The sequence below is a fragment of the Sebastes umbrosus genome, chromosome 23 (genome assembly GCF_015220745.1).
Source record: "Sebastes umbrosus isolate fSebUmb1 chromosome 23, fSebUmb1.pri, whole genome shotgun sequence".
In the NCBI taxonomy this organism is placed as follows: Eukaryota; Metazoa; Chordata; class Actinopteri; order Perciformes; family Sebastidae; genus Sebastes; species Sebastes umbrosus.
The window spans coordinates 6,386,170-6,397,633 of NC_051291.1; the positions used below are offsets into that span (position 1 = coordinate 6,386,170).

The window sequence follows — 11,464 nt, forward strand, 5'->3', positions numbered from 1 at the left end:
TTTCTTTCTTTCTTTCTTTCTAATAACGGCAGCTTTAGTTCTCCATAGTTTATGAATCTCTCTCCAAACTAAACAAAAACCAGGTGTAACGTTCCTGAGCTGATACAGGTAACTAATCTCTACTCAGCTGTCAGTGCGTGTGTGTGTGTGTGTGTGTGTGTGTGTGTGTGTAGCGGTGTCGTCTGTCAGCTCGGAGACTGATGGACAGATGTCTCGTCACCACGGAAACTGTCGTCCTGGGAAACTGTCTCTTCCAGGCTTCAGTCTGTCCTCTGAGAACATGTAATTAACTGATACTCTATATCCTCTGTGTGTGTGTGTGTGTGTGTGTTGCAGGTCGGGGTGGGAGCTCGTCATCTCTCTCAGATTCAGGAGGAGTCGGACAGCAGAGAGCACAGGTAACATTTAATTATCCACTCAGGACATCAAGTACTTGTACTTTACTTGAGTATTTACATAATATACTACTTTATACTTCTACTCCACTACAACCCAGAGGTAAATGTTGTACTTTTTACTCCACTACATATTTGACGGCTTTAGTTGCTTTGCAGATTCAGATTATTAATACAAAATATGTATTATTATAGATTAAACTACCAGCAGTATATAAAGTCATTAAAAGTAGCTCCATCTTAAAATGATGAACATGATTTTTAACATTACAGCACGTAAACATGTTCTAGTAGAAACACAAAATACAAGTATGAACCTGAAAATGAGCATGATATGGGACCTTTAAAGACTAAAAGTCCGGTTGCCTTTGAATTCGAGGAATTCAGGAACACACTACCCAATTTAAAGATTAAAACTTTATTTAGAAACATGGTTCACACTTCTCATTCTGACCTTTAGTCAAGAATTTCCCTATAACAGCCAAACCCAAACATCCAAACACTGGCGAAAATACCCACATTTTCGGAAAAAGAAATAGGTTGGTAGGTTGACCAAGATGTTTAGTGTATATATGTGATGTTAAAGTTTAACATTTAAATTAATGAAGATAAAATAGAAAGATATATCCAAATAAACACTTGGATGGAAACATTTGCTGCTGCTATCTGCAGAAGATCTGGAAACTCAGTCTGAACCGACAATCTAATAACAGTGCGTGTGTGTGTGCGTACATGCGTGCATGCCTGTGTGTGTGATACTCTCCACCGAAGCACGACCTTGGCAGAGGGATACGTTACCGTGATCAGACCCGACCGTAAACAAATCTGAATGGAAACTGGTTTACATGGAAGTGTGTGTGTGTTCTTGTCCAGCTATTTTTGTGGGGACCAATGTGAGTTTTTTGACCATCAGAGTGAGGACACTGAGGATATTTTAGGAAAGTGACGACCTACAAAGGATGGTTTTAAGTTTCAGGTTAGAATCAGGTTTAGGTTAGAGTTAGGGTAAGGGTTGGGGTCAGGTATTTAGTTGTGATGGTTAAGATTAGGTTAAGGGGCTAGGGAACACATTATGTCAATGAGTGTCCTCACAAAGACAGAAGTACAAGGTTGTGTGTGTGATTCAGATTGACAAGATTACAACATGAACATAAAGAAGTGGAACATGACCCCATCACTCTCTCTCTCTCTTTGTGTGTGTCTCAGTACCTGTTTCCTGCCTCCGATCGTCCAGCAGCAGCAGCAGACAGGTGCAGCAGGTAAACCAGGTGAGGACAAGGCAGAGAGACAGGAAGTGAGGCGTCTGTCTGATCCGGCGTCGCTGGCTCTGTACGAGCAGCAGAGGAAGCTGGAGGACAACAGGAGTCTGCTGGAGGAGGTAACAAAGAACGTATATTGATAAGAAGTGAAAGTCAATTGTTCGTTCCGTTAGAACATCAGCGCCCAGCAGCAGAGCCACGCTTCCGCCATTTTGGACTGAAAGTGACAGACAGTAAAACGTCCACCTACAAAAGTAAAATATTCGTATTTAATCTCTACCGAAATGGCCCGTGTTATAAATATAAATACATAAATATTGGATTTAACATTATAGTCATGACCACTGACTATTGGTGTAACAATTTAGCCACAAATTCACAGACTGGCCAACGCGGTCCAGACATATACTCGGTTTGGAGCCAGTCTTGTTATTGGTCAAACAGGATGAAATACAGCATTTGTTGGGGACTATTTTCAGTGGCGGATTAATCCACATTTGGTACCCTAGTGAGTATTTGGGGCAGTAGGACTCAAAATAAACTGTGTGTTTCAGTTGGGTCTTATCGAGGCAGAGCTCCGGGAGTCGGTGCGTCTGGACGTTGAGCGGCAGCAAGAAGCCGAATTCCTTCGCCAACAAGGGAACAACCTGCTGAGAACCAACCTGTGTTACCTGAGCCTCAGCCAGCGCATCGCCAAGTACACATACACCTGAGCACTTCACTTTATTTAAGATATCACTCCTCCGCTTCGAGGTAACTTCCCGTTGTGTCCTCCACAGACCCTGGGTCAGCAGCTACTTCAGGAAGTTCCCCATGCACATCTACTGTCTTCCTGTCCAGCCGGCCAATCACAGACGCCGGAGGCGAGGGCTGACCAAGAAGAGATGAGAGGACTCTGAAATGTGTTTAAAGGGCGGGTCGTTCACTCAGTGACGTAGGTTAGCACAGGAAGCTAATCAATAAGGTTATGACTAATGTGAACACTAGCACTAGCTGAGTTAATGTTAGCTGTTTGGAAATAACTGAAAGGGTTAGTTTGGATTTTTTAAAGTGGGGTTGTATGTATACTCCCGTGTTCTGCGAGGTAAAATTACTGTTTTTATGAATGGAGTCTGGTGGCTTTGAAGACAGCGATAACGGCTTCAGTTCCCCGTCAGAAAGGGCTGTCTGACGGCGAGGTAAAGCAGCTGTGGACGGGAGCAGCAGAAAAACATATAATTTGATATAATAGACAGTAATTTTACCTCTCAGAACGCAGGAGTTGCTGGGTTACCGCTGCATTGATCGGTTAGTTAGTTTGTGTTATTGTGTGACTTTCTGATCTGAACTATATATATATGTATGTATATGTAATGTATATATACTGTACATGTAGCAGCGTTATCATGCAGAAACCTACGTCAGGTCACACTAAAATATATGTACTTTTACCAAAATGTGAATATTCGGATTTGAATACATAAGGAACACCACTGGGAAGATAGAGAATGATATAAAAAAAAAATACTTAAATAAATAATGGACCCGCCCCTTTTAAATTGTTTATGTTTTTGCTATTTTTTACTCCCCAATCCATTATTCTTTCCATAAAGTACAAAAAGACATAATCAAAGAACATTATATTATTAATAATTAATATATAATTAATCTGATTATTCTCTCTTAGCTAAATTTCATATACATAAATCCAAATTTAGTAAATCGAAATTTACATGTTGATTCTCTCCTCTTAATAGCTTTTTTGTTTTCGGAGGAGAGAATCAATTTAATGTATTGTTTGGTTTCATGTTCAAATACAAAAAAATTAAGGTTTAGATTGACTAAATTTTGATTTATGTATATGAACTTTAGCTAAGAGAATAATCAGATTAATAATATAATATTCTTTGATTTTACTGTTACCTTTATGGAAACCAAACAAAACATTCTCTAGACATAGAATAAAATCAGGGTCATTATTATGAATAATGAATCTACTCTACTGCGTCATTCTGGTGTCGCAGCATTACGTTTTTTACGTAACTACGTCACTCCGCTGCCCAGCCCTTCTTCTGTGTCTCTGCTCGGCTCCAGCTCCAGACTACAGACATCATGGTGAGCTTTAAACATCTATTATCTCTCTTTATAAACAGTTTAACAACAACTATTCACCTCTACGAGTAGATGAACTCACAGAGAGTCTGTAGAACACGTTACACACCGGTGGTGTTGTTTCTAGAGTCCGTTATTAGCTTCTCTGTTAGCATAACGGTGCTAACCGGCAGCAGCACATGGGGGCTACGAATGCTAATGCTAAGCTAATGGCTAAGCTAACCGTTTTAACCAACGTTTAATGTTCTATAAGATCATCTAAATCTGTCGTTTCTGCTACAGCTAATAACATCGTAGCTGTTATGTTTGAGGGTGTATTTACAAGAGACTGTGTTCTTGTTCTTCTCACATTAGCCTGTTAGCATGCTAGATTAGCTTGTCATCTTGGATGGAAGCTTCTAGGATGAAGTGATGCTGCGTTCACTGGTGCTCGGAATAAACAGCTCCGTCCACTCCTTTTGTGTTCCAACTAAGATAAAGATGGGACTTTATTTATCCAGAGGGGAAATTGTTTTGCATCATATTGTTTTAAAATATCAACAGTTATTATCAATTTAAATTCAGATTATATTGAACTCCCAGAGGTTCCAGTGGGTTCTTCTATGTCTGCTCGGAAGTGTCCCAGACTCTCTAAAACAAGTGGGTCGTCTGGAAATCTCTGATATCCGAGGTTGTGACTGGAAAATGAAGACACTATCGATGGAAGGACTCATCTTTTTCTGCAGAAATGGAAGAACCCACTGGAATCTCTGGGAGTTCAATATAACCTGCATTTAAATTGATAATAACTGTGGACAAATGTATGAATCAGATCCACATACACAATTATTGACTTCATTCATCATTTAATTTCATCATACTTTCTTCTATATAAGTGCAGTGCCTCAATTTTATTTATGCTTTAACTTTTTTTGAAATGTATTTATTATTATTCTTTCTCTTTTATGGACCAGTCTTGTAACGTTATTGTATCATTGTATTGTGGTTTGTATGTTTATTTGTGTTTAAAATAAAAAGTAAAAATATATATATATATAAATATATATAAATATATTTATATATATATATATTTATATATTGCTGTTGTACACTGCAAATTTCCCCACTGCAGGACTAATAAAGGAATATCTTATCTTATTACATTTAAAGACATCACTGGGATGGACATGTATCACTATTTTCTGACATTTTATGGACCGAACAATTAATCGATAATGAAATAATAGTAAGTTGCAGCCCTAATTTATATATATATATATATATATATATATATATAACTCTCTATATATATATAAATATAACTATATATATATATATATATAACTATAGATATATATAGTTATATATATATATATATAACTATATATATCTATCTATATATATATATAGATAGATAGATAGATATATATAACTATATATATATATATATATATATATATATATAGTTATAGATATATATAACTATATATATATATATATATATATAGTTATATATAACTATCTATCTATATATATAACTATATATATCTATCTATATAGATATATATAGATAGATAGATAGATATATAACTATATATAGATATATATAGATATATAGTTATATAACTATATATATATATATAGATATATAACTATATCTATATATATATATATATATATATATATATATATATATATATATATATAAAAAAAAATATAAAAATTAGGGCTGCAACTTACTATTATTTCATTATCGATTAATTGTTTGGTCCATAAAATGTCAGAAAATAGTGATACATATCCATCCCAGTGATGTCTTTAAATGTAATAAGATAAGATATTCCTTTATTAGTCCCGCAGTGGGGAAATCTGCAGTGTACAGCAGCAAAAGGGGATAGTGCAAAAAACAAGATGCATCAGCTAACACAGTAAAAAAGTGCTAAACAAAGTGTAACAAAATATGAACCATTTAAATAGAAGGAAGTATAAAAAATAGGAGCAGAATATACAGTATTGACAATAAACAGACTATAAACAAAATTGCACAAGTTGAAAATGATATTGCACAGTGAGAATAAAATGAAATGAAATTCCACATGAAAATATTAGGTTATTGTCAGTTTTTGGTGTGTAAGTGGTCTACTGGGAGCATTGTTTTGTCAGGCCAAAACTCAAAGATATTCAGTGTAATTGTGATATTTCTGCCCCTAATAAATGTAAATCAATTTCTGCTTATTGAATGTAGCCTGAAATCTTATTAAACTAAAATATGTAACAGAATTATTGTGTAGTGTATTATTATTGTAAGTTTGTGTGTGGTGATATTGATCGATGGGTTGATTGTTGGCCTCTCTCTGCAGGCGTCCTTATCAATGGCCCCGATGAACATCTTCCGTCATGGAGCTGATGAAGAGAAAGCCGAGACTGCACGACTGGTGGGTTTTGTTTTTATTCTGTGTTTTTTATTTTTATTTTTTATTTCACAAGTTGAAGAGGAAGATAAACCTCTGAAACTTTATGTAACTGTTTTCCCATTTGTGTGTTTTCTCTGCAGTCGTCCTTCATCGGCGCCATCGCTATCGGAGATCTGGTGAAGAGCACATTGGGCCCAAAAGGGATGGTATGTCATGTTGATCACTAGAGATGATTATTGGTTCGATTATACAGATTTCTGTGTTGAATTCAGGCATTATTGAACTAGAAAAGTTGCCAAATATATCCTGAAAAAATATATAAAAACTGTTTTATTTTCAGCAGATTAAACTGTCATAAATCAGAATCAGGTTTCCATATACTAGGAATGTACCTTAGTGTTTTAGTAAGAGAAAAGAAAAAGAAAAATACTACCAAAGTGGAGAATCATAAATAAAAAAAATTACAATAAATTGTATGAAATATATAGATTTTGAAAAAGTTTGCGTGTTAAAGAGTAAATATTGCCAAGTATGAGTTCAATGCTGTCCATTTTCAAATAAAAAAAAAATTATATATATTTTTACTTGAGTCTATTTGAGGTTGATTTACTCAAATCTACTTTAGGAAATCATCTGTAGTTGAACAATTTCCTGTTTTTTTTCTTCAGGACAAGATCCTGCTGGGTGGAGGGAAAGGCGGTTCGGTGACAGTGACCAACGACGGAGCGACCATCCTGAAAGCCATCGGAGTCGACAACCCTGCTGCTAAAGTTCTGGTTGGTGAGTGAAGCTGCAGAAATATCTACTGGACAGAATGGTCAAACTGGTTGCACATCCTTTGGATTATCATTTCTGCACATTTCACATATTTTTTATATTTCATACTGTGAGCTTTTGCACATTCCTGCATGAAATTTGACAACTCTTTCATTTACAAAAATAACTGATATATTTTACAAATTTTTAAACATTTTTCTTATTTTTATTGTCAGTCTTTATTAATATTTAGGACTATTATTTATTATTATATTGTACATATTTTTATATTTTTTATTTTAAAAAACTGATATATTCTTCATATTTTTCATATTTTTGTAATTATAAAAAAATACATATTTTTTACATTTTTAAAAATATCATTTTCTTCTTGTCTTTCCACTCGCCAGTTTATTAAGAAGGATTCAGTAAATTGAACTAAAAATGATTTGCAGAATTGACAATAAAGGGTAATTTTATTTCTGTTTGTGTTTCCAGACATGTCAAAGGTTCAGGATGATGAGGTTGGAGACGGGACGACCTCTGTCACTGTGCTCGCTGCAGAGCTGCTGCGGGTAAAATACCGTTTATCTTTAATTTAAAGATTGATTTGACTGGTTTTAAAGAGTCACCGTACACTTCCTGTTTCTCTTTAAACGGTTACAGGAGGCCGAGCTGCTGATCGCCAAAAAGATTCACCCACAGACCATCATCGCTGGCTGGAGGAAGGCCACTCAGGCTGCCAGAGAGGCTCTGAGGGAGGCCGCTGTGGATCACAGGTTAGATATCTGATATATAACTTTAGATCTCTGAACACGTACTAATAACAGTCTGACTGACTGTAACTACACAACAGCATTCATTTAACTTGAGAGTAATTAAACAAATCAAATTTATCCATCTAAACTAATTTATTTATTAAATTGCAAACAATAATATTTTCTCTGTGTCCTCCATCCCTCCCATCTCCATAGCAACGACCCGGCCCGTTTCCAGGAAGACCTGCTGAACATCGCTCGGACAACGCTGTCCTCCAAACTGCTGACTCACCACAAAGCCCACTTCTCCCAGCTCGCCGTGGACGCCGTCATGAGGCTGAAGGGCTCCGGCAACCTGGAGGCCATTCACGTCATCAAGAAGCTGGGCGGCAGCCTCACCGACTCCTACCTGGACGAAGGTCAGTGACTGTGTGATGTTATCGTAACCACCGTGCTGCTCTCTGATTGGCTGCTGTAATGGTTCTGCTTGGTCTCCAGGTTTCCTGTTGGACAAGAAGATCGGAGTGAACCAACCGAAGAGGATGGAGAACGTTAAGATCCTCATCGCCAACACGGGCATGGACACCGACAAGATCAAGGTACGTCCTCTACCTTAAAACCAGAGTCTGTTCTCTTCACTAGGAGACTTTTTTTGTGAAGCTGCAGCAGGAAGTATCAGTTTAACATAAACGGGAAGCTTCAAACTCAAACAGACTGAGAGGATTTAGGACTTCTAAATAGAAGATTTTAAAAAATTTGCGGAGATTTCCAACCAATCCAGAGCACGATAAAACCGTCTGGGAGCCTCTGACTTTATGCGACTGCCCGCTTCTACGCCATGCTGGAAGACCTGACTTTTATATTGTGTGTGTGTGTGTGTGTGTGTGTCTCAGATCTTTGGCTCCAGGGTTCGCGTCGACTCAACGGCGAAGGTTGCAGAGATCGAATTGGCGGAGAAAGAGAAGATGAAGGAGAAGGTCGACCGCATCCTGAAACACGGAATCAACTGCTTCATCAACAGGTACGCACAAACACAAGAGTATTATACAGATCCTTTATTACAGTCAGAGTACTAATACCATTACTGAAGTAAAAGTATGACTTGGTTTATGAAGACTCAAACAGGAAGTCCTGTTCTTTCTTTCTCCACAGACAGTTGATCTATAACTACCCAGAGCAGCTGTTTGCTCAGGCCGGCGTCATGGCCATCGAGCACGCTGACTTCGCCGGCGTGGAGCGCCTCGCTCTGGTCACCGGAGGCGAGATCAGCTCCACCTTCGACCACCCCGAGCTGGTGAAACTGGGTCGCTGCAAGCTGATTGAGGAGGTGATGATCGGAGAGGACATGCTCATCCACTTCTCTGGCGTCGCCATGGGTACGAACACACACATATAGGTCATGTATTCTGACTTCTACAGGCTTAACGCACCTGGCATCTACTTGACCTTTGACCCCTGACCCTGTCCCTCAGGTGAGGCGTGCACCATCGTCCTGCGAGGAGCAACTCAGCAGATTCTGGACGAGGCGGAGCGCTCGCTGCACGATGCTCTGTGTGTGTTGGCTCAGACGGTGAAGGAGCCCCGCACCGTCTACGGAGGAGGTACTAACACGCTTTATATGGAGGGTGATGAGCGCCGCGTACACAGAGACGCCTGTATGAAGTGTTGGCAGTGACATTAACATGACAAAGGTGTAACCTGCATGTACTCTCCTCTCCGTCAGGCTGCTCTGAGATGCTGATGGCCAAGGTGGTGAGTGATCTGGCCAATAGGACGCCAGGAAAGGAGGCGGTCGCCATGGAGTCGTTCGCCAAGGCTCTGAGGATGGTACGGACCCGTTTTTTTAGATAAAAAAATTACATAAACGATTAATCGATAATCAAAATGTAGTTAGTTAGTCCAATAGTTGGAGATTAATTTAATAGTTTACAACTAATCGATTAATCCTTGAAGCTCTGGTTTTCTTGAACTAATTTTTCTAACCGTTTTCTCCTCCAGCTGCCGACCATCATCGCCGACAACGCCGGCTACGACAGCGCCGACCTGGTGGCTCAACTGAGAGCTGCTCACCAGGAGAACAAGACCTTCTGTGGACTGAGTGAGTGAACGGACAAATATTCATCACCTCAAACGCCTCGGAAGATAATAACTGCACAGCTTCAACTCATGTGCTGCTTCATTCATAAAACAAGGAAGTACTCTAGTATTGATTTAGGACTATTTTAGGACGAGGGGAGAGCGTTCCTCTTTGTTTGATAACGTTAAAGGTAGAGTTTGGCTCTGCTGTCGGCTTCACGACTCATTAAAAAGAGAGAGAGATTCTGAGCGGTAGAAGAGACAGACGGTGCTGTGAATGAGAGAAAATAAAGATAATTTCTGATTGTTTCATGGCGGTTACGTTCTAAAGCACAAATAATAATATTTATATATTGATGACAATCAAACTATCATCATTTGCATAATCCTTGCAGGTTTCCACTATGGAAACGCAGACGAAAGTAGGCTGAAGGAAACTTTTAGTTCCATGAAAAGTAGTTCCTGGGACTAAATTTACCAGGAACTTCTTGGTGGAAACCCGGCTTAAGACACTTATCACAGTATGTCTCCCGTCTATCCCCTGCAGACATGATTGACGGTTCGGTGAGCAACATGGCGGAGATGGGGATCACAGAGTCGTTCCAGGTGAAGCGTCAGGTTCTGCTGAGCGCCTCTGAAGCCGCCGAGATGATCCTGAGAGTCGACAACATCATCAAAGCTGCTCCCAGGTCAGCCCATCGCACCTTTTTCCTCTATTTTTATCTGTTAAATCTTCATCTGTATCTCTACATTTATATACAGAGTAAACTGGATTATATTTTGATTGTATCGCAGCAACATATCATTTAGAAAAATTAGGAAGTTCTGCAAAATATTAGAACAATAATATCGTGTGTAAGCGGATGATGGTAACTTAAACATGGAGAAATACCAGGATGGTCCTTTAAAGCTGGGGTTGGCGATGAGACATTTCAATGTTTGTTTACTGACTGTTGTTGTTTGTTTGTGTAGGAAGAGAGTTCCCGACCATCACCCCTGCTAGACGAGGAAGAGGAGGAGGAGGAGGATGAAGATGACGACTGGGGGAGGGATCAGTTTTGTTATTTATCGCCTCTGTGTAGTTCAGATTTAAAGAAACGCTCCGCTGTTTGTTTTTTTTCGCTGTTAAACTCTGACTGTAATAGAACTGCACAGACAGAACGTCAGTCTGGACGTTTGTTTGTTTTTGTTTACTGAAAATAAAAGAATCAAATCCTCATCAGCACATCTGTTTATTGTCTTTGTGTCTCTTCTAACTCCGATAGTTCAGATAATTAAACGCTCTGACACGAGGCAGTCTTACAGGTTCGTTATGTGTCAGCTGAAGATGGACTTTGGCTGTAATCAAAATGTCTTTTAAATGTGTATTTTGAATTTTTTTGTATTAGAAGGAATCCTAAAATCAGGTGCGTTCACCCCCCTTGCTGTGTGTTGGCTCGTTGTTGGTTCATCAGGTCAGAGTCACTGAGACCTCAGAGAGTCAACACACTGACATTTAGTTCTGTAGTCTAAACTACTCAGACAATCAGCTGTTAGAGCGGTATAATAGTTTAACCATTAAACTGAACCATCTTATTCAGTCATTCATTGTTCCCTAAAGAAAAGACACTTTGTAGTTTATATAGTCAGCAGCACATTGGGATTTCTAACACTTGTAGTGTCATTTTTTTTGCAAAAAATACAGTTTTTGTCCCATTTTTGTGTTTGAAGGTACTAAATAAATTTTGTACTTTATG

At 38.6% G+C, this 11,464-nt stretch overlaps 1 protein-coding gene across 1 annotated transcript; it reads left to right on the top strand.

The window, feature by feature from the left end:
- The first annotated feature begins 3,622 nt into the window (after positions 1 to 3,622).
- cct2 (chaperonin containing TCP1, subunit 2 (beta)) lies at positions 3,623 to 10,953 on the top strand. The gene is made up of 15 exons (XM_037760252.1): positions 3,623 to 3,748; positions 6,085 to 6,159; positions 6,279 to 6,344; positions 6,807 to 6,918; positions 7,393 to 7,469; positions 7,561 to 7,673; positions 7,869 to 8,071; positions 8,151 to 8,251; positions 8,546 to 8,673; positions 8,805 to 9,028; positions 9,125 to 9,253; positions 9,376 to 9,479; positions 9,651 to 9,750; positions 10,276 to 10,417; positions 10,701 to 10,953. The coding sequence occupies exons 1-15, from the start codon at positions 3,746 to 3,748 to the stop codon at positions 10,729 to 10,731; spliced, it is 1,608 nt and encodes a 535-aa protein (XP_037616180.1). The 5' UTR covers positions 3,623 to 3,745; the 3' UTR covers positions 10,732 to 10,953.
- The last annotated feature ends 511 nt before the right edge of the window (positions 10,954 to 11,464 follow it).

Excerpts from the sequence above, each read along its gene's own strand:
- cct2 (XM_037760252.1), top strand. Across the intron at positions 8,674-8,804 it reads ATCAACTGCTTCATCAACAG|ACAGTTGATCTATAACTACC; the intron begins GTACGCACAAAC and ends CTTTCTCCACAG. Across the intron at positions 9,751-10,275 it reads CAAGACCTTCTGTGGACTGA|ACATGATTGACGGTTCGGTG; the intron begins GTGAGTGAACGG and ends TATCCCCTGCAG.